This window comes from Manis pentadactyla, chromosome 13, assembly GCF_030020395.1.
Source record: "Manis pentadactyla isolate mManPen7 chromosome 13, mManPen7.hap1, whole genome shotgun sequence".
In the NCBI taxonomy this organism is placed as follows: Eukaryota; Metazoa; Chordata; class Mammalia; order Pholidota; family Manidae; genus Manis; species Manis pentadactyla.
In genome coordinates, this window is record NC_080031.1 from 33,037,469 (window position 1) to 33,064,488 (window position 27,020).

The 27,020-nt window shown below is 48.2% G+C and overlaps 2 protein-coding genes across 2 annotated transcripts in view; one reads left to right on the plus strand and one right to left on the minus strand.

Moving 5' to 3' along the window:
* LOC130678866 (uncharacterized) overlaps positions 1-26,270 on the minus strand; it is a 52,296-nt gene extending 26,026 nt beyond the window's left edge. The window contains exons 1-3 of the mRNA XM_057490438.1: positions 26,001-26,270; positions 25,705-25,857; positions 24,801-24,906 (exon numbers count right to left, since the gene is read on the minus strand). Of these exons, the coding sequence (XP_057346421.1) occupies positions 24,801-24,906; positions 25,705-25,857; positions 26,001-26,270 (529 nt within the window). The remainder of the gene's footprint in view (positions 1-24,800; positions 24,907-25,704; positions 25,858-26,000) is intronic.
* LOC118921059 (anthrax toxin receptor-like) lies at positions 902-12,881 on the plus strand. The gene is made up of 11 exons (XM_057490891.1): positions 902-1,141; positions 1,225-1,293; positions 1,635-1,712; positions 1,810-1,870; positions 4,059-4,148; positions 4,888-4,957; positions 5,519-5,597; positions 6,977-7,510; positions 9,844-9,909; positions 10,259-10,336; positions 11,868-12,881. Exons 1-11 carry the CDS (start codon positions 926-928, stop codon positions 12,069-12,071), a joined length of 1,545 nt encoding a protein of 514 aa, XP_057346874.1. The 5' UTR covers positions 902-925; the 3' UTR covers positions 12,072-12,881.
* Positions 26,271-27,020: the final 750 nt, after the last annotated feature.

Genomic DNA, 27,020 nt, shown 5'->3' on the forward strand with positions numbered 1-27,020 from the left:
ACACCTCCATTTTCCTTCTTTGTGTTTCAGGCAAGAGAGGAGATGCGGAGGGTCTACTACCAGGAAGGTAAGCTGCCTGGTGACTTCTTTGCAGTCAGGTCTGGGGACAGAGCCAGGCCTGGGCCTCAGTGAGGTATGGGGCTGGCCCTTTCCGGCCACACCCAGGCACTGACTCCTGGAGCTAGTTGCTTTCCCTGAGCTGCAGCTTCCTGCTCTGAGCAGTGAGGCTGAAAAACACCCCTAGTGATGTTTCTTGGCACAACATGGGGTCATGTGTGCACCTTCTTGGCTCATAGGAAATATGAGGTGCTGGCCCTGGAGTAGGGCTGCATGAAGAGGAAACGGGAAAACCCAAAGGGGCTCCGGTTTAAGACGAGAGCTTGATCTTCTCCCTTGCCGCCCACACATTCTGGCCCTGACCCTGACTCCTCCTCTCTTCACCTCCTTGCCTTTCACTGATGCTCCTGCTCAGTGTTTCCCACAGTGGAAAAGGCTGTGCCCAGCCCAGAACCATCTTCCCCTTGACTGTAGGCTCTAGGAACATGTGTGGGCCCAAGGAAAGGCATTGAGCTGGGTGGGGAGTCTGCTGCTCAAGTGCCTCTGACCTCGTGCCCTGAACCTGGGTCTGCAGATGGCCGCAGGAGTGCCGCAGCTGAGGTCTGGAGCTGGGCCGGGCCTGCACGGACCTGTGGGAATCTTGCATGGTGGGTGTGGTGTGCCTGCTCCTGCCTTTGCTCATCTGGAAGGCTATGCTCGTCCAGTGAAATTGCTGGAGTTGCCTTTCAGGGCAAAGATTGTATCATCTGGTAGAAGTGACAGTTCTGTAGGAAGAACCCTGAGCTGGGCTCAGTCTCCTCATTTGCAAAGTGGGTCCTGGGCTAGGGCCCCTTCTTGTCCCAGGAATAAGCTACACAGCCTTCCAGGGATGTGGATGGCAGATGTTCGGGTCTGGGCATCTGCTCCTCAGGAGGGTGAGTGTGGGGAGCAGTGCCGGGACCCTGGCAGCCTGTGGCGGCTGACCCCCGGTCCTTCAACCAGCGTGGCCACTCTTCCTCCTGCAGATTACAACATCATCAGCCTGGTTGTTGCTTTGTCAGCTGGGAAGCTGTCACCAACGGCCCTTCAGGAGACTAAAAATGAAGTGAGTCCAGTCTGTCCTACCAGCACTGTGCTCCCTGTGTTTGGTGTTTGGGTATTTTATACTCAAGGTCTTCTTTCTCTTAGGCTAAGGCGGCTCGGAATTATGGGGCCAAGATATACCTCGTCGGAATGAAAGATTATTCTAAAGACCAGGTAATTCTGAACAAGTAACCAGGTGCCATCTGTGAGTCTAGCTGGCAAAAGGTCTCAAAGGTGGCTTTCACAGGGTTGCCCAGAAGATGGGCCTGTAACCCACCCCAAGTGTCTGCACAGCAGACGGTCCTGCAGAAAAAATAAAAGCGTTATGTAAAACACACACAACAGAGGTTACGGTGGAAGAACTTTCCATTTTCTGAGGGTGGGCTGCTGGCAGATGCCAGGGTCTGGCCCTTGGTGCCTAACATGGCATGAGGCAAGAGACTGTCCCCTGGAATGGCCACCTCTGAGTCACCATTCCCTGGCTGTGGGCCCATGAAATCTTCTCTCCCTTGCAGCTGGATAGTATCGTGGAGAGGAAGAACCAAGTATACGGAACCAAAGGCTATGCATCCCTGCAGGACATTGTTTTCCCAGTGAGTGTGCACCTAAACTGAGCAGGGGAAAGGGGTGTCTTTAATCCATGCCCCTGCCAATCACTATCCCTGAACCTGCCATCCCTCTCTCTTCCAGCTCGTGCTGAATGCCTGTAATGAGATTACGGGTGAGGAGGCTTACACGTACTGTGTGGGAGGTAAGGGCTGGAGCCACTGTTCTAGACAGAAGAGGGTGTGTGTGTGTGTGTGTGTTTTGAAGGTGTATGAGTATGTGTTACGTCTACGTTTGCAGGGCAAGTTTGTGTTGAAGTGTGCAAGTGTGTTGTGTTGGGGTGGTATATGGGTGTTATTAGGGCTAGTGCGGGGATGCTCCCATGTGTGGTATGAGCATATGGTCTGCAAGCATGTATGTGGTGTGGGCTGCATGTGGGGTGGTATGAGTGGACTGTGCAGTCTATGTGTGTGGTGTAGATAGGAGGGGTACTTGCATGGAAGTTTGTAGGGCAAATGGGTGTGCTTTGGGTGTATATTAACATGTGTTAGTTTGCAGGGTATATGTCAAGGGTTGTGGGGGGTGTGTGTGTGTGTGTGTAATGACTTTTTCCCCAATACTATTAAGACATAATCGACATGCAGCTCTGGATAAACTGAGGTATACCACATAATGATTTGACACACATGTATTGCAAAAGACATTAAGTGTAAGACAGTAAGTATAGTGTAATTAGTCTTTAAAAAACCAGAATGTATTATAAAAGCCCTCCAACCTTCCCCATGAGGCTGAGGCTGGCCAGATCCTCTCTCGGGCCTCTCAAGCTCAGGACTCACAGCCCCGTGAGCTGAAGACCAGAGGCCAGAGTGTCACAGAGGCTTGTCCCCAGAGGAGCTGCATGATAGCTATGCAGATGGGTGTAGAGCAGAGGTGGCATCCTATGTGGTCATGGATTGGGCACTTGAGATCAGATCCTGGCCCTATGCCTGCCAGGAGTTGGGTGTAAGCTACCTGCCCCATCCTGACCCCATAGTCCGTCTCTGTAATGTTGGGGTAGTAATGCCTAGCTCACAGGTGTTTGTAGGTTTAAGTGAGAAAGTGTACAGAATGGCACGGAGTAGATGGTCTGTTAGAGGGAAATGTCCTTTTAGATGAACACACGAGTTGAAGCAATTGGCTTGTGGTTCCTTCTGACTCCCGGCTGTGGTGGCAAAGACATACTTGTTTTTGTTTCTCACGCAGAGCCTGATCACTCCACGTGCAGGCAGCTGAACCTTCCCTTCCCTGTCCATACTAATATGACTCATTAGTTTATATCTCTGCCTTGCAGAGAATTTGCAAGCTTCACTTTGATCTGACGGCTGGGTGAGGAAGCCCCAAAGCAGGAAGAATTAGGTCTGCCCAGTCCAAGGTTGCATGGGCACCTGAGGAATTGTTCCTTGAGTTAACTAACCTTGGGCAATCAGGCATCGGGTTGAAACTGGCCAGGCCTGGGCTGAGAGGGAGTGGTGGAGTCTAAGGCCCTTGATTTTGCAGCGGAAACGCCTGCATAGTATCCTGGCTCACTCCCTGGGGCTGGGCCACTAGTTGTCCTTTCTGTATCCTCTGGTGTCTGCTCAGGGACCAGGAGTCACTTGGGTCCGAACACCCTGGGGAAGGGCTAGAGCCCCAAACTGCACCTTCGCATAGCAGTGTCTTCCACCCTGGCTGAAGGAAGTATTGTGAATCTTAGCTAAGTTGATGCGGTCCACAAAGGGTCAGGAAGAGTCAGGGGGAAGAGCAGTCAGCTGCAGACTTCTGGAACTACCACTAAGATGGGACATGTCCTCCCATTTGGGCTTCTCCAGTGCAGGGTCCTGGGCCCCTTGAGGGCCTCACTCCAATCTGGCCTTGCTTCTCAGGTCTCCAGTCTGCCACAGACACAGAGAAACCTGGGGAGGAGGGAACAGGTGCCCCGGTGGAAGTTCCACAGGGGACACACCGGGCGAGGGTCCTCACGTAGGCCTGAGGCAGAGTCTGGGTGTCTGACTCCGCTCTCATTTATAAGGCTGGGCCTGCCCCCTTTAGGTCTTTCAGGTCAGAAACGCATGGTGGGCTTTGCCCCATGTACAGGATGAGGCTGGGTGCCTTTAATGGGTTCCATGGGTCATGGGCAGTGAGGAGGGGCCCCTCGAGGGCTCAAGGCCCAGCCCAGGCTCCTGAGAGGAGACCCTCAGTGGCACCAGGTGGACAGCTGGCCCTGAGGGTTATACAGACGTTAGTTCAAATACAGCTGCTTCCTCATAGGGGTCCCTTGGGAATTCTGTTCTTGGGGTGGCCTGCCATAATTGAGATCTGAGGGAAGACAGCACTGAGCCCTTCCTCACACAGACCTTTGCATGTTCCCTTTGCAGACCCCTTCACTGCTGATTTTTATGGGCCGGGTTTAAGTGATAAGAAAGATGACATCATCTGTCGAATCACAGGGGACACTGGTGTCGTGGGTAAGTGGCCCCCTTGGTGCATCCAGTGACAGCAGCCCCACAGCAGGCTTACTGGCCCTCAGGGAGCCAAACCTTCAAAGCCCTTGCTGACCGTTCACTGTGGCCCCTGTAGGGTAGAGGCCACATGGACAAGTAGAAGGAGGGAAGGTTGGTAGCCTGGACACCTGCCACGCATACCAGGAAGTAATCCATCCCCAGCACCACCATGCACCTGGAAGCAGCCTTCCCTGAGCCCCAGCTAGGTGTGCGGTGGGGTCTGCTCTCAGAGCTGCCATCCCCCTGCCTTTCCTGGGCTCTCACTTCCCTTGAGAGACAAGGACCCAAATCCAAGTGTCTGCTGGAGGGGAGCAGAGGCAGCCCCAGTTCTCCTGAGTCTCTGCCAGGAAAAGAGTAACATAGTTTGAAAGGTCATAGCTAGTCTGACAACCGAGTCAGGGCCAAAGCTGGTCCTCATGGAAATGAACCATCTGTAGGGAACAGCCCTGACCAGTGGTCACAGATCAGGATGTAAATGGTGCTCAGCGGTGAGACGATGCTGCAGCTACTAGTTATGGAACCTCAAGTGTCCTGAGTGTCACCTCCCGCCTTCCTGCAAAATAACAGAAATACCAGGAAGTAATCCATCCCCGGAGGCTGATGTCTGTCAGAGATGCAGCTCTGCTTGCCAAAGGCAGACAGGAGGGGAGACATGGCTGTGGGGACATGTCCACTCACATGATTCTCTCTGGTTTTCTCCTAGAAAAAGAACCCATCGAGGTGAACTCGGAGTTCATAATTTGCCCTGCCCATATATTTAAGAAGGAAGGAGAGTAAGTACCCCGGGTGGGCAGCCACATGGTTAGATTTATGCACCACGATGTGTCCAGCATGCGGGATGCCACCTCTGCTGGAGCTGCACTTGCCTGTTCTGGGAGGGCTCAGGACATCCTCTGTACCAACCTGTGCCTGTGGTCCCGATGGGCTCAGTGATGCCCTGTCTCCCAGGCTCTACCAAGGAGGGCAGGATGCAGGAGATGATGGGCCCCAAGGATGGTACCTATGGTCCAGGCAGTGTTCTCAGAGCTAAGCCAACATAGTCATATGGAAGAGTTTGGATGGTGACACCAAGCAGCCAGCCTGGTCACATAGCCCATAGCCACCACGGCATCTGCCCATGCAGGGCTCCTCACGGCCTAGTCAGCCTTCATTGCAGAAGTTGACCTCATCTCGCTTGGGGAGAGCTCTCCTGTCCCATGCCATCTGCTCTCGGCAGACCACATGCCTGATGTTCAGTTATTACATTGAGGACAGCAATGCAGTACAAGTGGAGTAGGTGCAAGAACTGTGTCTCTCCGGGCGAGCAGTCACCATCTGCCATTTCTGTGCTTTAGGATGGTCGAGATCCAGTATAGCCTGGACAAGGGCATCACCTTTGTCAATGGAAGCCTTAAAGTCATAGGCCTGAATTGTGTGAGTACCGGGGTGGGGACGCCTCCATGCATATTAGAGTCCCTGTACTGGAGGGAGAGAGGGTCTCAGAGGCAACAGATGAAAACAATGTCCCAGGCAGGCCCAGGATGTAGTGTGGGCAGACAGGCAGCTGAGAGGCATCTTAGAGCCAGCTCCAGGCCCTTAGCCCTTCACCAGGGAGCTGTGCCCCTGCTCAGGCTTGGGAAGTACCCTGGGAGTGTCTCCACGAGATCATCTCGGGTGCAGCCAGCTGTCCAGGCCCTGCAGGACCTCTGCTCTTCAGATGACTGCTTTTCATAGCTCCACATCATCCAGATGTCTAGCCCAGGGCAGCATGATGTGGGCAACTGAGAGCATCAGGTGGCAGAAGAAGTGTGCCAGGGAGGAGGGACACCTGGGTCTACCACCACCACCGTTGTGGCCAGTACCAGCTTCTGAGACTATCAACAGTGCTGATGCTGCTGTGCGTGTCTGTTTATACTTGTCCCTGGATGTCCACTCACGGATCAGCAGACTGAAACTGAACTGACCCATTTGCCCACCAGGTGTCCCAACTGGTGGCAGCTGCCCTTCTACAGGCACATTCAGAGTAGAACTTAGGAGCTGCCTGTGGCTGCAGGCCCAGCGCAGTTTCTTCTCCCTCAACCCTGTCCTGGCCTCTCCTTTCAACTGCCCTGTTTCCAGGGCACTGAATCTCTCCCCTCGTGTCCCTCTCCCACGTCTGAAGCATTTCACTTGGTGTCGGGGGCATGGCTTGCAGCAGCTGGGTGCACAGGGGCAGTGCACTTGTTGTTGGCTATGAGAATCAACTCAGTTGCCCCATTCCTTATGGGCCTGGGACTTGCTATGAACACTCTAAACCTCACAGGGACCTGCTCATTGGCTCCTACAGATGTGGAACGTGAGGCGCAGAGGGAATGAGCCCAGTGAGCTTTGTGGAAGGGTGTGGGATGGGTGGTGCTATGGGGAGATGGACCAGTGGCCCTGCTGCTGTTCCTGCCACCCCCATTCACTCTGTCCCCCAGCAGCCCCTTCCACAGCCATCTGTTTGCCTTAACTTCTGTGCTCCTCACCAGGCCCCTGCGCTGTCAGCCCAGGTGTGCAGTGGGCCTGCCTGTGGCCCAGCAGAGAGGATTCTGGACTCCCTGACAGGGCTCTGGGGTAGAGCCTCTGTGCAGGGTCTGTGGCCCAGGACTTCAGTGGGCCTCCCTGGGTACCAACCCCACCCTCCCCGTCCAGGTGTGGCATCTCAACATGGAGCCACCTGAGGACATGGTGCTTGGACAGAAGGGGAGGTCCAGTGTGTAATGGCCTGTAGGGGGTGCCCTGGAAGAGGCCACCCAAACCTCCTCAGGTCTCTGCCTGATATGCTTTTGCAGGATAAGCCTCCAGAGGAGGAGCCCACAGAGCCTGCCACCACTCAGGAGCCAACCACGGAGCCTGCCACCACTCAGGAGCCAACCACGGAGCCTACCACCACTCAGGAGCCAACCACAGAGCCTGCCACCACTCAGGAGCCAACCACAGAGCCTTCCACCACTGAGGAGGAGCCCACGGAGCCTGCCACCACTCAGGAGCCAACCACAGAGCCTGCCACCACTCAGGAGCCAACCACAGAGACTGCCACCACTCAGGAGGAGCCCACGGAGCCTGCCACCACTCAGGAGCCAACCACAGAGCCTGCCACCACTCAGGAGCCAACCACAGAGCCTGCCACCACTGAGGAGGAGCCCACGGAGCCTGCCACCACTCAGGAGCCACCCACGGAGCCTGCCACCACTCAGGAGGAGCCCACGGAGCCAACAGTGCCTGAGGCTGTCCCAACACCTGTCAGCCCTTACCTGATACCGTGCCTTGTCCCAACACTCTTTGTGCTACTGTTGCTGATCTTATGCATCTGGTGCTGCAAGAAGGTGAGGGAGCCCTACCCACACAGCCTTGTGCCCAAGTTCTCCAGCACCCTCTCAGGTACCCTGGCACCTGCCTGCCCCAGGACCCTGTTCTAAGTTCATCACCTGACCAAATGCTTAGGTACAGATGCTGCCCCCCAATCCCTGGGCCCACACAGCCGGATGCTGAGGGGCTCTACACCTCAGGCTTGCCTCAAGGAAGTGGCCTATGAGATGCCATGGCCACTGGGGAGAAGTGACCCAGGCTCTGAGACGGGGCTGCCTCACAGGAGCCAGTGCTCTGCGGGACTCAGGTGGACAAAGTCTGGGGAGAGATCTCTACTGTGGAGGGGAAAAGGGATCCTGAAGGGGCAAAACTGGCCGCAAAGGGAGAAGCAGGTGCCCCAGGATTCCTGTCCTCTGGGGCAGCTGTGCCTTTCAAACCTAATGCGGCCTCTGTCCATCCCTAGAGACTTGTCATTCCTTCCCAGTCAGTACTCTGGGCCAGGTTGTGCAGGGACCTGTGCTGCGCACGGGACAGAAATAGAGCGGCTGCATTCCTGCCACAGCAGCTCCAGGTCATGTCTGCACTGCTGTTGGTCCCTGGGGTGCCTAAACAGAGCAACAGCAAAGGCCAGAGGCTGGCCCGGGGCGGGGCGGGTGCAAAGGCACTGGTCAGCCGGCCCCAGAAGGACGTGTGTGGGGCTCTGGGAGAGGGAGGACCTAGAAGAGGTGGGAGAGGGCGGCTCTAGCAAGAAGCCAGCAGGTCCCAGGTGGGTGAAGGGGGCCGCGAGGGCAGCAAGCCAGGCTGTGGTGTGGCCTTCCCCAAGGGTGGGGCACTGGGGATGGGGGCTCATGAGCTGGCGAGCGGAGGGGAGAGCAGGAAGGGAAGGGGGAGTGACTCCTGGGTTCATACGACGTGAGGGCTGTCGGTGAACACCCTGAGTGGGACGTCTCTACCGGGAGCAGCCGCCTGAGCCTGGCTGTCTCCCCGTGGACCCCCAGGGAGGTGTGAACTCTGCTCAGGCAGGTGGAGCAAACGGGGCACAGGCCCACAGGCGGTGGGCACTCAGACTGACATTCAAAGCCCTGTTCGGGGGGGCCCTCTGCTGCAACGTAGGGTCCCCCCCCTTTCTGCATGGCTAAGTCAGAGCCCTCCACACCCCTTCCTGACTGTTTATCTCTTTATCCTTCTATTTTCCAAAAGCCACCACCGAAACCAGACAAAGTCCTGTTTGGTTGTCATGGTGTCAGATCCTGATGGGCACACTGACCTTCCCAGAGGCCTCCTGCAGCCTAGGGATATTTCTTCCCACCCTCCAGCTCTCAGCACCTGGGCAGAGAGAGCTGACAGAAGAGGGTGACAGAGGGGCAGGGTGGGCCCCCTAGAGGAGGTGGGATTCACACAATGTCACCCAGATGACACTCTTATCGTGCTCCCATCAAAGCCTAAGGGTTTTCTCTGTCATGGAATAAACAACCTGGGGGCCTGTTTCAGCCCTGGTATGATGCCCCCGAAACAAAGGGGCTTTTGATCAGTCCCCAAAGGACTGTTGTAGGAGGCTCTTCTCTAGGTCTCAGGTGAGTTTTTGGAAAAAAGCTCATCAGGTTTCAGGACCTGGTCCCCACTCTGGGCTCTGATGTATGTTGGGCTCCATTTCACAGGTGTTCATCCCTGAATCCCGGCTGAGACAGGGGCTAGGCTAGGGCTGACCATTAGGGGCAGCAGGGCTGGGGAGGGTGGAGGGCATCTTACCTGGCACTAGGCTGTGAGGGAGGCCCAGCCCAGGTGAGGGAGGCCCAGTCCAGGTGAGCACAGAGCCCATGGACCAGCAAAGCAGGCATGGTTCACCTGCCATGGGGCCCCAACCAGGGCCCATAGCTGGGGCACAGCATCCCGAGGCAGGGAACGAGTGTCTGGGATTAGTGGGAGACAGGCCTCCCTGCCCAGGGCTATACCCTGCTTGGGTGCAGTGCAGCCTGGGGAGACCAATTTGCCAGTGTCAAGTGAACACAGCCCTGTGCTTGCAAATGCTCACATCCCTGACAGCCCTGCTTCAAGTTACAGAGCCCCAGCACCAGGTTTCTCTAAGGAGTGTTGCCTCAGGGAATAAAAGGGACATGGTAGAGTTTCTTGTCCTTTTGGGGAACAGCCATATCGCAAACTAAAAGGAGCTTGCTGGTTTTTCCCCTGGAGGACTCTCCCCTAAGGTACAGGGCACTACTCCTTTGTCCTTGAGTTCTCCCAGCAAACATTTGCTGAGTGGCCAGTACATGACTGGTGCAGGGCAACAGATACCATATCACTGCCCCAGGAGCTGCCCTGCCAGGAAGCAGACACTGTTTTGTCCTCCTAGGACCCACAGTTGGGTGACCGGATATGCCCCACAGTGATTGTGTCATGTTGTGGGTGCCCAGACAGGGTAAGAGCTATAGAGGTGAGAAGGGCCCTAGGGAGAAGCTGAGATGCTGGGCGGGACTGAGGGAGGACGGGGGCAGCCGCCTCATGCCCCACAGACACAGGCCCACATGGCACAACCTGGGCAGAAGTCCCTTCAGCAGACTGAGAGCCAGAGCTGGCTGCAGGGCCCCTAAGGCCCACTGAGAGGAGGGTTGACGGGGTGTGTGGAGGGGTCTAAAAGAATCCCGCCCCCAAGGAAGAGCTAGGGCTGCACCCAGTGGGTCTAGCAAAGAGCCAGATGGGACTCTCTCCCCTCCTCTGGAGGCAGCAACCAAGCTGCAGGCTTCCTGACAGCCACGTCTGCTTTTCAGGGCAAACAGGACACCTTGGGTGACTTCGCCCACAGCTGCACGCAGGGCCCACTGATGTGCTGTCAGCGCAGGAACATGGTAAGCCGGGCATAGGGATGCTCCCTCTGCACTAGGGGCCTTTGCTTTTTGCCCCTGTCCATTTTACTCAGGGACTGATGGTCAGAGAGTCCTGTCTAGGCATCTGCCAAGGAAGACGCCCAAGACATGGAGGCATGGTGCTCATGAGCCCCCCAGCTGGCCCTGGGCATGGCAACCATGTAGTCCCTTGCACTGTGGACTCATGGGTGTCAGGAAACTTCCTTATCTAGAGCATTACCCAGCTCTTCAAAACTGAGCTAAAAAGGACTACACGGAGGTAGGCCAGCCAGGCTCTGGTCTCCCAGGTATCATCCCTCTCCTCTGAGCCCCCCACCCTGGGGCTGTGCTGGGTCCCCCCCCCCCCACCCACTGAGACTTAGGAGTCAGGAGTGGGCGGGAGCATGGCGATGCCCCCTCAGTACTGCCTGGATGACAATGACTGGTTTTTCCAGGTAGTAAATATTCTCTCCTCACATCATTGTCTGTGAAAATGGGGGGCAGCCCAAATATACAATTGTCACCTGGGAATTCAGTTAATAGTGACAATTTTTACTGAGTTCTCCCTCATGGGACAGATGCTGGCCTTAGAAATGTACATATTTCCCAGTTTCGATCCTCCAAGTAACTACACATGTAGGTACTAAAACCGACCCCGGTTTACCAAGACAGCCTTGACACACAGACAGGACAAATGCCTTGCCCTAGGTCATAAGGCCTGGAGGAGGCAGAGCTGGACTGGAACCTCGAGGCCTGGCTCCTCCCTTCTCACTGCCCTGCCCCCCTTTCAGGGCAGCACTCATTACTTACAGTGGCTTTACCCCTAAACCGACAGAGAACTGCCCTACTCAGATCCTGGGGCCAGGGATAGCAGTGGTCCTGGCTCACCCAGGAGGCATGTCTGAGATTCCTCATGTGCAGACTCCTTTCACTGAGCAGGCCAGGGGACCCAGAGGCCATTACTCTCCCAACATCTATCTGAGGGCTACATGGCCACATTCAGGGAACCCCAACTCTCAGGGGCTGAGCAGGTGGGCATTTAGAGGCTGTGAGCATTATCATTCTCTTTCTATACCAAGAGGTCCTTGGAAGTGGCTGCCTCCACAGCCTGTCACCCATCTGGAGGTGCCCCACTTCCCTTGCACTAGCGGCCTGCAGCTCATCCCTGCAGCACAGTCATGGACAGGCCCTGCACAAGGCTTGGGCTGCAGTCGCAGTCAGACCTTGTTATGACTTCCCTTGCTGCCATTTGAGGGCAGGGAAGACAAGTTCAATACCAGAGGAAAGGGAGTCTAGAGCCAGGACAAGGGGCTGCCTAGGAAAGGTAGGGCAGATTCTGATGCCTGGACAGAGTCTCAAAGGAGGAGCCCAGGCTGGAGGCCAGCATCCAGGGACAGAAGGGCATCCATAAAGGCCCACCCTGCCAGTCCTGCTGGGTCCTGAACTCGACTCCTTTGAACCAAGGAAACCAAAGCCTTCTGCTCCGAATTCCAGTGGCATCTCAGTGAACTTCTCTGTATTCTCTTCCCTATAGGAAAGGTACACCAACTACACTCCAGTGGATCCCCTCTGTGGGCAGTTATACTGCAGCCCAAACATCTGCCTTCAATACAGACAAAAGTGCTACCTCCTAAACAGCTGCTGCTCAAGGTGCCAATGTCCTGTACCCTCCCTGCCTCCCATCTGGATGCTACCACCAAACCCTCCCTCTCCTCAGCACTGTGTGGAACAAGACTGACACTTCCACCCCCACACCACAGCACAGTGAACCCCAAATCATTAAGAACCTTTTATTGAGCAAGCACACAATTCAAGATGGTGGCATGAGAGGTGAGACAAGAGAACTCTCAAAACGACACATAACTAATCCTAAAAGAGCAACAGGAAAGAAAGCTGCACCAGAGTGCATGCATCTGGAGAACAAAGCAGACCTCATGAAACAGGGTAATGTACCAAAGCCTTGATTCAGTGTGACCCAAGCCCTAAAATCACCCCAGCTCACCAGCAGGAAGAGAAATGGAGCAGGGAGGGGGTGGAAGCCTAGGACTGCTGAACACCCAGCCCTGGAGATCTGCTTTGGGAGCACAAACCTACACTGCATGGTGCTCTGGAGATTAGTGGGGTTGGAAAGCTAAGACAGGTGTAATATTTGGAGACACTGAGATTCCAGCCATTTGTGGAGGACAGGGATCCACATCCGTCTGCTCTGGGACAATGGAAAGGCGGGCAGTCTGAGAGGCTTCCTAGAAGTGAGAGGGCTGCTGAAGGGGTGGGGCTTACATGGAGCTTGCTGCACAGGAGAAGGGATAGGTGGACAAAGGATATTACATAATGATAAAGGGGTCAGCCCAAAAAGAGGATATAACTATTATAAATATCTATGCTCCCAATACAGGATCACCTACATGTGTGAAACAAATACAGAATTAAAGGGGAAAATTGAATGCAATGCATTCATTTTTGAGAGACTTCAACATACCACTCACTCCAAAGGACAGATCAACCAGACAAAATAACTAAGGACACAGAGGCACTGAACAACACATGAGAACAGATGGACCTAACAGACATCTACAGAACTCTACACCCAAAAGCAGCAGGATACACATTCTTCTCAAGTGCACATGGAACATTTCAAGATTAGACCATATACTAGGCCACAAAAAGAGCCTCAGTAAATTCAAAAAGATTGAAATTGTACCAACCAGCTTCTCAGATGACAAAGGTATGAAACTAGAAATGAACTACACAAAGAAAATGAAAAAGCCCACAAACACACGAAGGCTTAATAACATGTCCCTAAATAATCAATGGATCAATGACCAAATAAAAAAGAAGATCAAGCAACATATGGAGACCAATGAGAACAATAATTCAGCACCGCAAAAATCTGTTGGATGCAGCAAAGGCCGTGCTAAGTGGGAAATATATTGCAATACAGGCCTACCTCAGGAAGGAACAAACCCATATGAACAGTCTAAACTCATGAGGCCCAAAGTGAACAAAAGGATGGACATAATAAAGATTAGAGCAGAAGTAAATAAAATCGAGAAGAATGAAACAGAAAAATTAATTGAAAGCAGGAGCTGGTTCTTTGAGAAAATAAACAAAATAGATAAACCCCTAGCTAGACTTAACAAGAAAAAAAGAGGGTCTACACACATAAACAGAATCAGAAATGAGAAACAAAAAATCACAGGATAACCTAGAAGAAACGGACAACTTTCTAGAAAAATACAACCTTCCAAGGCTGGCCCAGGAAGAAACAGAAAATCTGAAAGGACCAAGTATCAGCAACAAAATCGAATTGGTAATCAAAAAACTACCTAAGAACAAACCTCCTGAACCAGATGGATTCACTGCTGAATTTTACCAAACATTTAGTGAAGACCTAATACTCACCCTCCTTAAAGTTTTCCAAAAAGTAGAAGAGGAGGGACTCCCAAACTCATTCTACGAGGCCAGCATCACTCTAATGGCAAAATCAGGCAAAGACACGACAAAAAAAGAAAATTACAGACCAATAACCCTGATGAATATGGGTGCAAAAATACTCAACAAAATATTAGCAAACCGAATTCAAAAATACATCAAAAGATCATCCATCATGACCAAGTAAGATTTATTCCAGGGATGCAAGCATGATATAACATTCAAAAATCCAACAACATCATTCACATTAACAAAATGATGAACAAAAACCACATCATCATCTCCATAGATGCTGAAAAAGTATTCAACAAAATTCAACATCCATTCATGATAAAATCTCTCAACAAAATGTGTATAGAGGGCAAGTACCTCTACATAATAAAGGCCATACATGACAAACCCACAGCCAACATCATACTTAACAGTGAGAAGCTGAAAGCTTTTCCTTTAAAATCAGGCACAAGACAAGGATGCCCACTCTCCCCACTATTATTCAACATAGTTCTGGAGGTCCTAGCCATGGAATCAGGCAAAACAAAGAAATAAAAGGCATCCAGACTGGTAAGGAAGAAGTTAAACTGTTCCTACTTGCAGATGACAGGACATTGTACATAGAAAACCCTAAAGAATGCACTCCAGAACTACTAGATATAATATGTGAATTCAGCAAAGTTGTAGGATACAAAATTAATACACAGAAATCTGTTGCATTCCTGTACACTAAAGATGAGCTAACAGAAAGAGAAATCAGGAAAACAAACCCATTCAATCAAAAAGAATAAAATACCTAGGAATAAACCTAACCAAGGAAATGAAAGACGTATACTCTGAAAACTACAAGACACTCAAAAGAAATTAAGGAAGATAGCAATAAATGCAAGTACATCTTGTGCTCATGGATAGGAAGAATTAACATTGTCAAAATGAGACCATCCTGCCTAAAGCAATCTACAAATTCAATGCAATCCCCGTCAAAATGCCAATAGCATTCATCAACAAACTAGAGCAAATCATTCTTAAATTCATATGGAACCACAAAAGACCCTGAATAGCTAAAACAATACTGAGAAGGAAGACTAAAGCATGGGGGATTACACTCCTGGACTTCAAGCTCTACTACAAAGCCACAGTAATCAAAACAATTTTGTACTGGTACAATAATAGACCCATAGACCAATGGAACAAACTAGAGAGCCCAGATATAAACCCAACCATATATGGCCAATTAATACATGATAAAGGAGCCATGGACATACAATGGGGAAAGGACAGCCCCTTCAACAACTGGTGTGGGCAAAACTCGACAGCTACATGCAAGAGAATGAAACTGGATTATTGTTTAACCCCATACACAAAAGTACACTCAAAATGGATCAAAGACCTGAATTAAGTCATGAAACCATAAAATTCTTAGAAGACAACATAGGCAAAGATCTCTTGAATATAAGCATGAGCAACTTTTTCCTGAATGCATCTCCTCGAGCAAGGGAAACAAAAGCAAAAACGAACTCATGGGACTACATCAAACTAAAAAGTTTCTGTACGGCAAAGGACACCATTAACAGAGCAAAAAGACATCCTACAGTATGGGAGAATATATTTGTAAATGACATATCTGACAAGGGGTTAACATCCAAAATATATAAAGAACTCACACGCCTCAACACCAAAAAAGAAAAGAACCCAATTAAAAAGTGGGCAGAGGACATGAAGAGACAATTCTCCAAAGAAGAAATTCAGATGGCCAACAGACACATGAAAAGATGCTCCACATCACTAATCATCAGGGAAATGCAAATTAAAACCACAATTAGATATCACCTCACACCAATAAGGATGGCCAGCATCGAAAAGACTAAAAACAATAAATGCTGGCAAGGATGCGGAGAAAGGGTAACCCTCCTACACTGCTGGTGGGAATGTAAATTAGTTCAACCATTGTGGAAAGCAGTATGGAGGTTCCTCAAAAAACTAAAAATAGAAATACCATTTGACCCAGGAATCCCACTCCTTGGAATTTACCCAACGAATACAACTTTTCAGATTCAAAGAGATATACGCACCCCTATGTTTATCACAGCACTTTTTACAATAGCCAAGAAATGGAAGCAACCTAAGTGTCCATCAGTAGATGAATGGATAAAGAAGATGCACTACATATACACAATGGAATACTACTCAGTCATAAGAAAAACCAAATCCTACCATTTGCAATAACATGGATGGAGCTGGAGGACAGTATGCTCAGTGAAATAAGCCAGGTGGAGAAAGACAAGTGCCAGATGATTTCCCTCATCTGTGGAGTATAACAATGAAGCAAAACTAAAGGAACAAAACAGCAGCATACTCAGATTCTAAGAAGAGACTAGTGGTTACCAAAGGGGAGGGGAGTGGGAGGGCGGGCTAGGAGGCAGGGAGAAAGGGATTGAGGAGTATTATGTTTAGTACACATGGTGTGGGGGGTCATGGGGAAAACAGTGTAGCACAGAGAAGGCAAACAGTGAATCTGTGGCATCTTACTACACTGATGGACAGTGACTGCATTGGGGTATGGGTGGGAGCTTGATAATATGGGTAAATGTAGTAACCACATTGTTTTTTTCACGTGAAACCTTCATAAGAGTGTGTATCAATAATACCTTAAAATTAAAAAAAAAATATGTATTAAGTAACTTTTTATATTTTAACACATAGTATTTCTAAGCTACTAGAAATTACTATTAATTTTGATTCTCACCTAGTTCTACTGTTTTGTTTCTTAAGGTAGTATTTATTACACTGAGAAATAAATAACCCAGGAAGATACATAATTTCTAAACAACTATGTTACAGTTTTCATTTTGAGTAGATAATGCATGTGCATCATAAATGTATGTAGATTCGGATACTATGGTGTCTATTTCACTTCATGGTTGAACACATTTAAGAGACTGCTGTAGAAACAAAATAGAAAATGCCTCAGTGTGACTGGCTCACATTATTCCAAGAATATTTGTGTATTTCAGCAGTAATGGAACAAAATAAAAATCTCTAACTCAAATATACACATTACAACTATGAGAACAGAAGGTATGACCATGAAGAGATTCAATGTTTTGTCATGGTATTTTCTGAGCAGAAAATGTCTAAAAAGTACTCAAACATCATTTCCCAGGTGATAGCAATGACAAAATCAAAGAATTAAAAGTGGTTGACTATACTGCAAGTGATGGTAGATGTTGCTATGTTGTGTGCCAGACATGATACTAAGAGATCACACAGAATTATTCAAAGCTAAAATGCTGTTAAGCTCCCCAATTTAGTGTAACTTACATGTTGATAGAATTCCTTATAGCTAATGATGTGGGTAAACATAAAAATTGATCTGTTCCCCTGTGCTTACAATTCAAAAGGAATATATAATGCACCTAAGAAATCAGGTTAGACCGAAAATATAATTGAGAATATAATATAAAGAGCTAATACTTTTCATACTCTTCTGATTGCACAAGAGAAATAGCCCAGCAAGAATACATCAGAGGACAAGGTATGTTCACATAAGAACACTGCCATCACCACAGAAGCTGTACCGACTGCACTGAAAGGAAAGAAACAGGGAAAGGGTGTACCTGCAGTAATTATTAGTAAATAATAAAAGGTTAATGCAAACAGAAAATACTCATGGTCACAGTTATTATACATGAGGAAATTATGCAGTTTACACAAAAAGTCAGAAGCCATTATTCCTCTACTGTATATGTCATCATGCCCAATTTGTACTTTTTCAGCTGATCATTCGAAGACACAAACTATGATAAGCTTAAAAATAGTACACAATGGGGGGTGGAGCCAAGATGGCAGCGTGGGTAGAGCAGCGGAAATCTCCCAAAACCATATATATTTATGAAAATATAACAAAGACAACTCTTCCTAGAAGAGAGAACAGAAGACACATGACAACCATCCAGACCACATCCACACCCATGAGAACCTAGCGCCTCGTGAAGGGGGTAAGATACAAGCCCCAGCCCAGTGGGACTTGAGCACCCCACACCCCAGCTCCAGGCAGGAGGAGAGGAGTTGGAGCGGGGAGGGAGAGGGGGCCCAGGACTGCTAAACACCCAGCCCCAGCCATCCGCACCAGAGTGCAGACACAGTGCATGAGGGGAGCCTTGGACACTAGGGAAACAGGACAGTAAGACCTGTGAGTGGGTCCCTGAGGACGGCACCCTGGGGACAAAGAAAGGCGAGGGCTTTTTGTAAGTCTTAAAGGAACAGGGACCCCACCACCAGACAGAAGCACCCTGGGACACTTAGACCAGAGGCAGGGAATCTGGGAAACTCTGCCCCTGGGTAGCAGGGAGCACGGAGGCCCCTCACAGAGATAAATAGCCTCCCGGCCGCGCCCCCTCAAACGCGGCTCCACCATATCGGAGCAGCAGCCCTAGGCAGGCCACACCCACAGCAACAGCGGAGATAAACTCCATAGCACTCCGGCAGGAAGCAGAAGCCCTGTCTGAACGCAGCTGCCCAGCACAAGCCACTAGAGGTCACTGTTCTCCCAGGAGAGGAGGGCCACAAACCAACAAGAAGGTAAGTCCTTCCAGCCGTCACTCATGCCAGCTCTGCAAACTATCGGTATCACCATGAAAAGGCAAAATTTCAGGCAGACCAAGATAACAGAGTCAACACCTGAGAAGGAGACAGACCTAACCAGTCTTCCTGAAAAAGAATTAAAAATAAAAATCATAAACATGCTGACGGAGATGCAGAGAAATATACAAGAGTTAAGGGATGAAGTCCGGAGGGAGATTACAGACGTCCGGAAGGAGATTACAGAAGTGAAACAAACTCTGGAAGGATTTATAAGCAGAATGGATAAGATGCAAGAGGCCATTGATGGAATAGAAACCAGAGAACAGGAACGCATAGAAGCTGACATAGAGATAAAAGGATCTCCAGGAATGAAACAATATTAAGAGAACTGTGTGACCAATCCAAAAGGAACAATATCCGTACTATAGGGGTACCAGAAGAAGAGAGAGGAAAAAGGGACAGAAAGTGTCTTTGAAGAAATAATTGCTGAAAACTTCCCCAAACTGGGGGAGGAAATAATCGAACAGACCATGGAAATACACAGAACTCCCAACAGAAAGGACCCAAGGAGGACAACACCAAGACACATGATAATTAAAATGGCAAAGATCAAGGACAAGGAAAGAGTTTTAAAGGCAGCTAGAGAGAAAAAGGTCACCTATAAAGGAAAATCCATCAGGTTATCATCAGACTTCTCAACAGAAACCTTACAGGCCAGAAGAGAATGGCATGATATATTTAATGTAATGAAACAGAAGGGCCTTGAACCAAGGATACTGTATCCAGCACGATTATCATTTAAATATGAAGGAGGGATTAAACAATTTCCAGACAAGCAAAAGTTGAGAGAATTTGCCTCCCAAAAACCACCTCCACAGGGTATTTTAGAGGAACTGTTCTAGACGGGAGCACTCCTAAGACTAAACAGATGTCACTAGAGAAAATAAAATCACAGCAAAGAAAGCAGAACCAAATACTAACTAAAGGCAAAAAATAAAACCAACTACCCACTAAAATCAGTTAAAGGAAACACGAAAGAGCACAGAATAAAACAACCAACATATAAAGAATGTAGGAGGAGGAATAAGAAGGGAGAGAAGAAAAGAATCTCCAGACAGTGTATATAACAGCTCAATAAGCGAGCTAAGTTAGGCAGTAAGATACTAAAGAGGCTAACCTTGAACCTTTGGTAACCACGAATCTAAAGCCTGTAATGGCAATAAGTACATATCTTTCAATAGTCACCCTAAATGTAAATGGACTGAATACACCAATCAAAAGACACAGAGTAATAGAATGGATGAAAAAGCAAGACCCATCTATATACTGCTTACAAGAAACTCACCTCAAACCCAAAGACATGCACAGACTAAAAGTCAAGGGATGGAAAAACATATTTCAGGCAAACAACAGACAGAAGAAAGCAGGGGTTGCAGTACTAATATCAGACAAAATAGACTTCAAATCAAAGAAAGTAACAAGAGATAAAGAAGGACATTACATAATGATAAAGGGCTCAGTCCAACAAGAGGATATGACCATTCTAAATACATATGCATCCAACAGAGGAGCACCAGCATATGTGAAACAAATACTAACAGAACTAAAGGGGGAAATAGAATGCAATGCATTCATTTTAGGAGACTTCAAAATGCCACTAACCCCAAAGAATAGATCCATTGGGCAGAAAATAAGTAAGGACACGGAGGCACTGAACAACACAGTAGAACAGATGGACCTAATAGACATCTATAGAACTCTACATCCAAAAGCAACAGGATATACATTCTTCTCAAGTGCACATGGAACATACTAGCTCACAAAAAGAGCATCAGTAAATTCCAAAATATTGAAATCCTACCAACCAACTTTTCAGACCACAAAGGTATAAAGCTAGAAATAAATTCTACAAAGAAAACAAAAACGCTCACAAACACATGGAGGCTTAACAACATGCTCCTAAATAATCAGTGGATCAATGAACAAATTAAAATAGGGATCAAGGAATATATGGAAACAAATGACAACAACAACACAAAGCCCCAACTTCTGTGGGAAGCAGCAAAAGCAGTCTTAAGATGAAAGTATATAGCGACCCAGGCACACTTGAAGAAGGAAGAACAATCCCAAATGAATAGTCTAACATCACAATTATCGAAACTGGAAAAAGAAGAACAAATGAGGCCTAAAGTCAGCAGAAGGAGGGACATAATAAAGATCAGAGAAGAAATAAACAAAATTGAGAAGAATAAAATAGAAAAAAATCAATGAAACCAAGAGCTGGTTCTTTGAGAAAATAAAGAAAATAAATAAGCCTCTAGCCAAACTTATTAGGAGAAAAAGAGAATCAACACAAATCAACAGAATCAGAAATGAGAACGGAAAAAATCACGAAAGACTCCACAGAAATACAAAGAATTATTAAAGACTACTATGAAAACCTATATGCTAACAAGCTGGAAAACCTAGAAGAAATGGACAACTTCCTAGACAAATACGACCTTTCAAGACTGACCAAGGAAGAAACACAAAAGTTAAACAAACCAGTTATGAGCAAAGAAATTGAAATGGTAATCAAAAAACTACCCAAGAACAAAACCCCCAGGCCAGACAGATTTACCTCAGAATTTTTATCAGACACACAGAGAAGACATAATACCCATTCTCCCTAAAGTTTTCCAAAAAATAGAAGAGGAGGGAATACTCCCAAACTCATTCTATGAAGCCAACATCACCCTAATACCAAAACCAGGCAAAGACCCCACCAAAATTGAAAATTACATACCAATATCCCTGATGAATGTAGATGCAAAAATACTCAATAAAATATTAGCAAACCGAATTCAAAAATATATCAAAAGGATCATACACCATGACCAAGTGGGATTCATCCCAGGGATGAAAGGATGGTACAACATTTGAAAATCCATCAACATCATCCACCACATCAACAAAAAGAAGGACAAAAACCACATGATCATCTCCATAGATGCTGAAAAAGCATTTGACAAAATTCAACATCCATTCACAATAAAAACTCTCACCAAAATGGGTATAGAGGGCAAATACCTGAACATAATAAAGGCCATATATGATAAACCCACAGCCAACATCACACTGAAATACGAGAAGCTGAAAGCTTTTCCTCTGAGATCGGGAACTAGAAAGGGATGCCCACTCTCCCCACTGTTATTTAACATAGTACTGGAGTTACTAGCCACGGCACTTAGAGAAAACAAAGAAATACAAGGAATGCAGATTGGTAAAGAAGAAGTTGAACTGTCACTATTTGCAGAGGACATGATATTGTACATAAAAAACCCTAAAGACTCCACTCCAAAACTACTAGAACTGATATCAGAACACAGCAAAGTTGCAGGATACAAAATTAACACACAGAAATCTGTGGCTTTCCTATACACTAACAATGAACCAATAGAAAGAGAAATCAGGAAAACAACTCCATTCACAATTGCATCAAAAAAGAATAAAATACCTAGGAATAAATCTAACCAAAGAAGTGAAAGACCTATACCCTGAAAACTACAAGTCACTCTTAAGAGAAACTAAAGGGGACACTAACAAATGGAAACTCATCCCATGCTCGTGGCTAGGAAGAATTAATATAGTCAAAATGGCCATCCTGCCCAAAGCAATATACAGATTTGATGCAATCCCTATCAAATACCAGCAACATTCTTCAACGAACTGGAACAAATAGTTCAAAAATTCATATGGAAATACCAAAGACCCTGAATAGCCAAAGCAATCCTGAGAAAGAAGAATAAAGTGGGGGGAATCTCACTCCCCAACTTCAAGTTCTACCAGAAAGCCATAGTAATAAAGACAATTTGGTACTGGCACAAGAGCAGAGCCACAGACCAGAGACTCCAGACATTAACCCAAACATATATGGTCAATTAATATTTGGTAAAGGAGCCATGGACATACAATGGGGAAATGACAGTCTCTTCAACAGATGGTGCTGGCAAAACTGGACAGCTACATGTAAGAGAATGAAACTGGACCATTGTCTAACCCCAAACACAAAAGTAGATTAGAAATGGATCAAAGACCTGAATGTAAATCATGAAACCATAAAACTCTTACAAGAAAATTTGGTACTGGCACAAGAACAGACCCACAGACCTGAGGAATGGAATAGATAGCCCAGATATAAACCCAAGCATATATGGTCAATTAATATATGATAAACGAACCATAGATATACAATGGGGAAATGAAAGCCTTTTCAAAAGCTGTTGTTGGCAACACTGGACAGCTACATGTAAGAGAATGAAACTGGATTATTGTCTAACCCCATATAGAAAAGTAAACTCAAAATGGATCAAATACCTGAATGTAAGTCATGAAACCATAAAACTCTTAGAAGAAAATATAGGCAAAAATCTCTTGGACATAAACATGAGCAACTTCTTCATGAACATATCTCCCCGGGCAAGGGAAACAAAAGTAAAAATGAACAAGTGGGACTGTATCAAACTTAAAAGCTTCTGTACAGCAAAGGACACTATTAGTACAACAAAAAAGACATACTATGGTATGGGAGAATATATTCATAAATGACATATCCGATAAGGGGTTGACATCCATATTATATAAAGAGCTCACACACCTTCACAAACAAAAAGCATATAATTGTATTAAAAAATGGGCAGAGGAGCTGAACAGATACGTCTCTGAAGAAGAAATTCAGATGGCCAACAAGCACATGAAAAGATGCTCCACATCATTTGTCATTAGAGAAATGCAAATTAAAACCACAATGAGGTATCACCTCACACCAGTTAGGATGGCCAACATCCAAACGACAAACAACAAATGTTGGTGAGGATATGGAGAAAGGGGAACCCTCCTACACTGCTGGTGGGAATGTAAACTAGTTCAATCATTGTGAAAAGCAGTATGGAGGTTCCTCAAAAAACTCAAAATAGGAATACCATTTGACCATGGAATTCCACTCCTAGGAATTTACCCTAAGAATGCAGGAGCCTAGTTTGAAAAAGACATAAGCACCCCTATGTTCATCTCAGCACTATTTACAATAGCCAAGAAATGGAAGCAACCTAAGTGTCCGTCAGTAGATGAATGGGTAAAGAAGTGGTACATATACACAATGGAATATTATTCAGCCGTGAGAAGAAAACAAATCCTACAATTTGCAACAACATGGATGGAGCTAGAGGGTGTTATGCTCAGTGAAATAAGCCAGGTGGAGAAAGACAAGTATCAAATGATTTCACTCATCTGTGGAGCATAAGAAAAAAGAAAAAAACTGAAGGAGCAACACAGCAGCACTCACAGAACCCAAGAATGGACTAACAGTTACCAAAGGGAAAGGAACTGGGAAGGATGGGTGGGAAGGGAGGGATAAGGGGGTAAAGGGGGCATTATGATTAGCACACAGAATGTAGTGGGGAGGGACACGGGAGGCAGTATACACAGAGAAGACAAGTAATGATTCTATAGCATCTTACTACACTGATGGACAGTGACTGTAATGGGGTATGTGGTGGGGACTTGATAACAGGGGGAGTCTAGTAACCATCATGTTGTTCAAGTAATTGTACATGAACGATACAAAAAAACCCACTATGTTCATCTTGAAACATGCAGAAAAAAGCATTTGGCAAAATTCAACATCAATTCATGATAAATATCTCTAAAAACAAAGCGGGTTGAGAGGGAACATGACTCAATATTTTAAGGAAATACAGGACTAACCCACAGCCAAAATAACAATGGGAAAAGCAGAAAATGTTTCCTATAAAATCAGGAACAAGACAAGGATGTCTGCTCTCAACACTTCTTCAACACAGTACTACAAGTCCCTGCCACAGCAATCAGAAAGAAAAAGAAATCAAAGAAAAAGAAAGCTCCCCAAAGTGGTGGTAAGTAAAATTGCCATTATTTGCAGATGGCATGGCACTCTAACTAGAAAACTCTAACAAGTCCAACAAAAATTACTAAAACTAAGCAATGAATTCAGTAAAACTGCAGGATACAAAATGAATATGCAAAAATATATAAAAAAACAAATTTGCAGAAAGAGAATGTAATAAAACAATCCCACTTGCAATTCTAGCCAAAGTAGTAAGAGATCTGGAGGATGTTTAACCAAGGAGGTGAAAGAGCTGTACTCTGAAGATGCTAAGATTACTGATGCAAGAAACCGAAGGTGACGCAAGTTAATGCAAAGCATCTCATGCTCATGGAATGCAAGAAATAAAAAGGTTGGTATTCACACTAAAATAAAAGTTAGTACTACTGTTAAAACTACCTGCAGCTCTGGGAGGAAATTATAAGTTGGTGCAGCCACCATGGAAAGCAGGATGGAGGTTTCTCAGAGAACAGCTGTGCTCTCTGTAATATTATGGGATGAGCACTGGGAAGGACACTGAATGGTGACTTGCCAAGGATGCTAAAAGGAATTACCTACCTGCCTCATGTGACCCTGGAGGTAGAAAGCAGCAGATATATGCAGACATGGACCAAGTAGAACTTTCATGAGTTGACTTTAAGACGAAGTTGTTCCCTGTGGAGACCTTGTAGGGAAAACAAAAATGTCATTAAGGGGGTGAACCTGACCCACTGGGCTTCTCCACTAAAAAGGGACAGTCCACTAGCAGATGGTTTCTTTTTGGAGGCAAGGAGGGTGGGTCACAGGGGAAGTCGTGATTTGCAGGCAACCTGCCTCGTGCAAGGGGGTGGGAAGGATGCTCTCATCTGTGATTATTCAGCCTTCCTGCTGAGGTCAATCTCCCCAGCAGCCCGCGCCCTAAAGTCTCCCACCTGACTCCTCCTAGGCGGTTGTGGCGAGCCAGCTGCCTTCCTCAAGCTCTCCCGTGCACAGGCACGCAGACACACACTGTCCCAGGCCGCACAGTGCTCTAACACACACACACAACACCACACGTGCAAGAGCTACCACACACAGCCACATGGAGGGGAGCCGACACCACAGCGACGCACGCACCAGGAGACCAGGCCGCGCAACGCAGCCCCAGGGACCTTGACACACCTCCGGCCTTCCACGCTGACCCGTATGGGAGCACAGGAGGCCCCCCACCCCCGCGGATGCACCCTCACAGCGCCTATGCCTGCGTGCCCACCGACCAGACACCCGACGTGGAGGGCCGTGCTGGGCGTCCGTTGCGGGCGCACTTCGTTCCCTTACGACGTTGCCCCCACCCCCAACAGACACGAAACGACACCGCCAGCCATCGCCAACTGACGCTCACCAGCAGTTACCACCCCCAACCAACGCCATCACCAGCCTTGGATGCTGCCCTGCCCTCCCACTCTCAAAGCCGCCGCCTTGCCCTCGCTCTCTGGGTGCGCACCTGCCGACGGCAGCCTTGGAGGTCCGCCCTGCGCACGGACACCCGCCTCCCGCCGCTGCGGACGCGACAGCCCACCACAGATGCAGCCCGTCCATGCTGCGGCACACCGCAGACCCCGCTCCCCGCCTTCCGCCGCCGCCTCTCAGGGCGCACCTGCAGACGGCGGGCTGGGCTCCGACCCCGGCCACAGCCCCAGCGGCGAGGCGCCCCAGCCTGCAGCTTCCCGCAGCAAATGCCTTCCCCGCCCGATCCCTCCCCGACCCGTCGCTGCCCGCCCCTTGGGGGTGGCCGCTTACCGTGAGCTGCGGCTGCGACGACAGGCCTGCGTGAGGAAGACGGCGCCCGCTCCCTGGCGAGGGGGGCTCCTGGAGTCGGCAGGAGGCGACTGCGGGCAGACGCTGTCGGAAGACACCTGCAGGCGGCGCAGGGCTTTGGCGAGGGAGGGCAGCGTCACTGGGGAAAGCCTTGACAGCAGGTGAGTGGGAGGCACTGTCGGGCAGGCGCAGGCCGGGAGCTTCCTCTGCCGTAGCTGGCTTAGCACTGTTAGAAGTAAAGATGGCCGGCATGCGAAGTGGGCGGTGTCGGCCGTTGAACGAACATGCGCGATAGGCTACGCGTAGACCCCGCTCCCTTAGGAGCGTGCCCTTTCCCCAAAGAGTCAGGCAGTGGAAACGCGAGAGGTAGCAGGTGGGAATGCGACTCGGCTGTTCGCCAACACCGCCCCCTTAGGGCGCTGCCCCTCACCTCAAAGAGGCGGGCACTTGCATCAGCGGGGAGGGGGCAGGCTGGATGAGCATGGGCGGCGACGTCTACGCGCAGACCCGCCCCCAAAGAAGCGGGTAGTGGAAACGGGGGAGGCGGCTGGAGAGAAGAGCATGCGTGGCTAGGCTACCCGCGCGGACATCACCCCTTAGGACCCTGCACCTCCTCACAAAGAGGCGGGCACAGTAAGCTGCGGGGCTGGGAGACGGGAGCATAGACAAAAAATGTTTTTAATTTTCTTTCTGAATAAAATCCTTTAGTACTTTCCATTATCCACCAGAGCAAATATAAACTAATTGTAGCACTCAAGAACTGCCTCATCAGGCCTAAATATGACTTACAAGTTCCACTGCCTACCCTTCCAAACAAAGATTACATTATTTCCCAAATATGACTTGCACGTGTTCCCCTACTTTGTCATACTTTTTAATCCTCTCTGTTTCTACTTAATACAATTCTACTCATTCTTCAAGGTCCAGTTTAAATGTTACTTCATTCACAAACTTTTCTCTTTCTTCCATATGTGAGAAAGTTCTACTCTGAATTTTCATAGA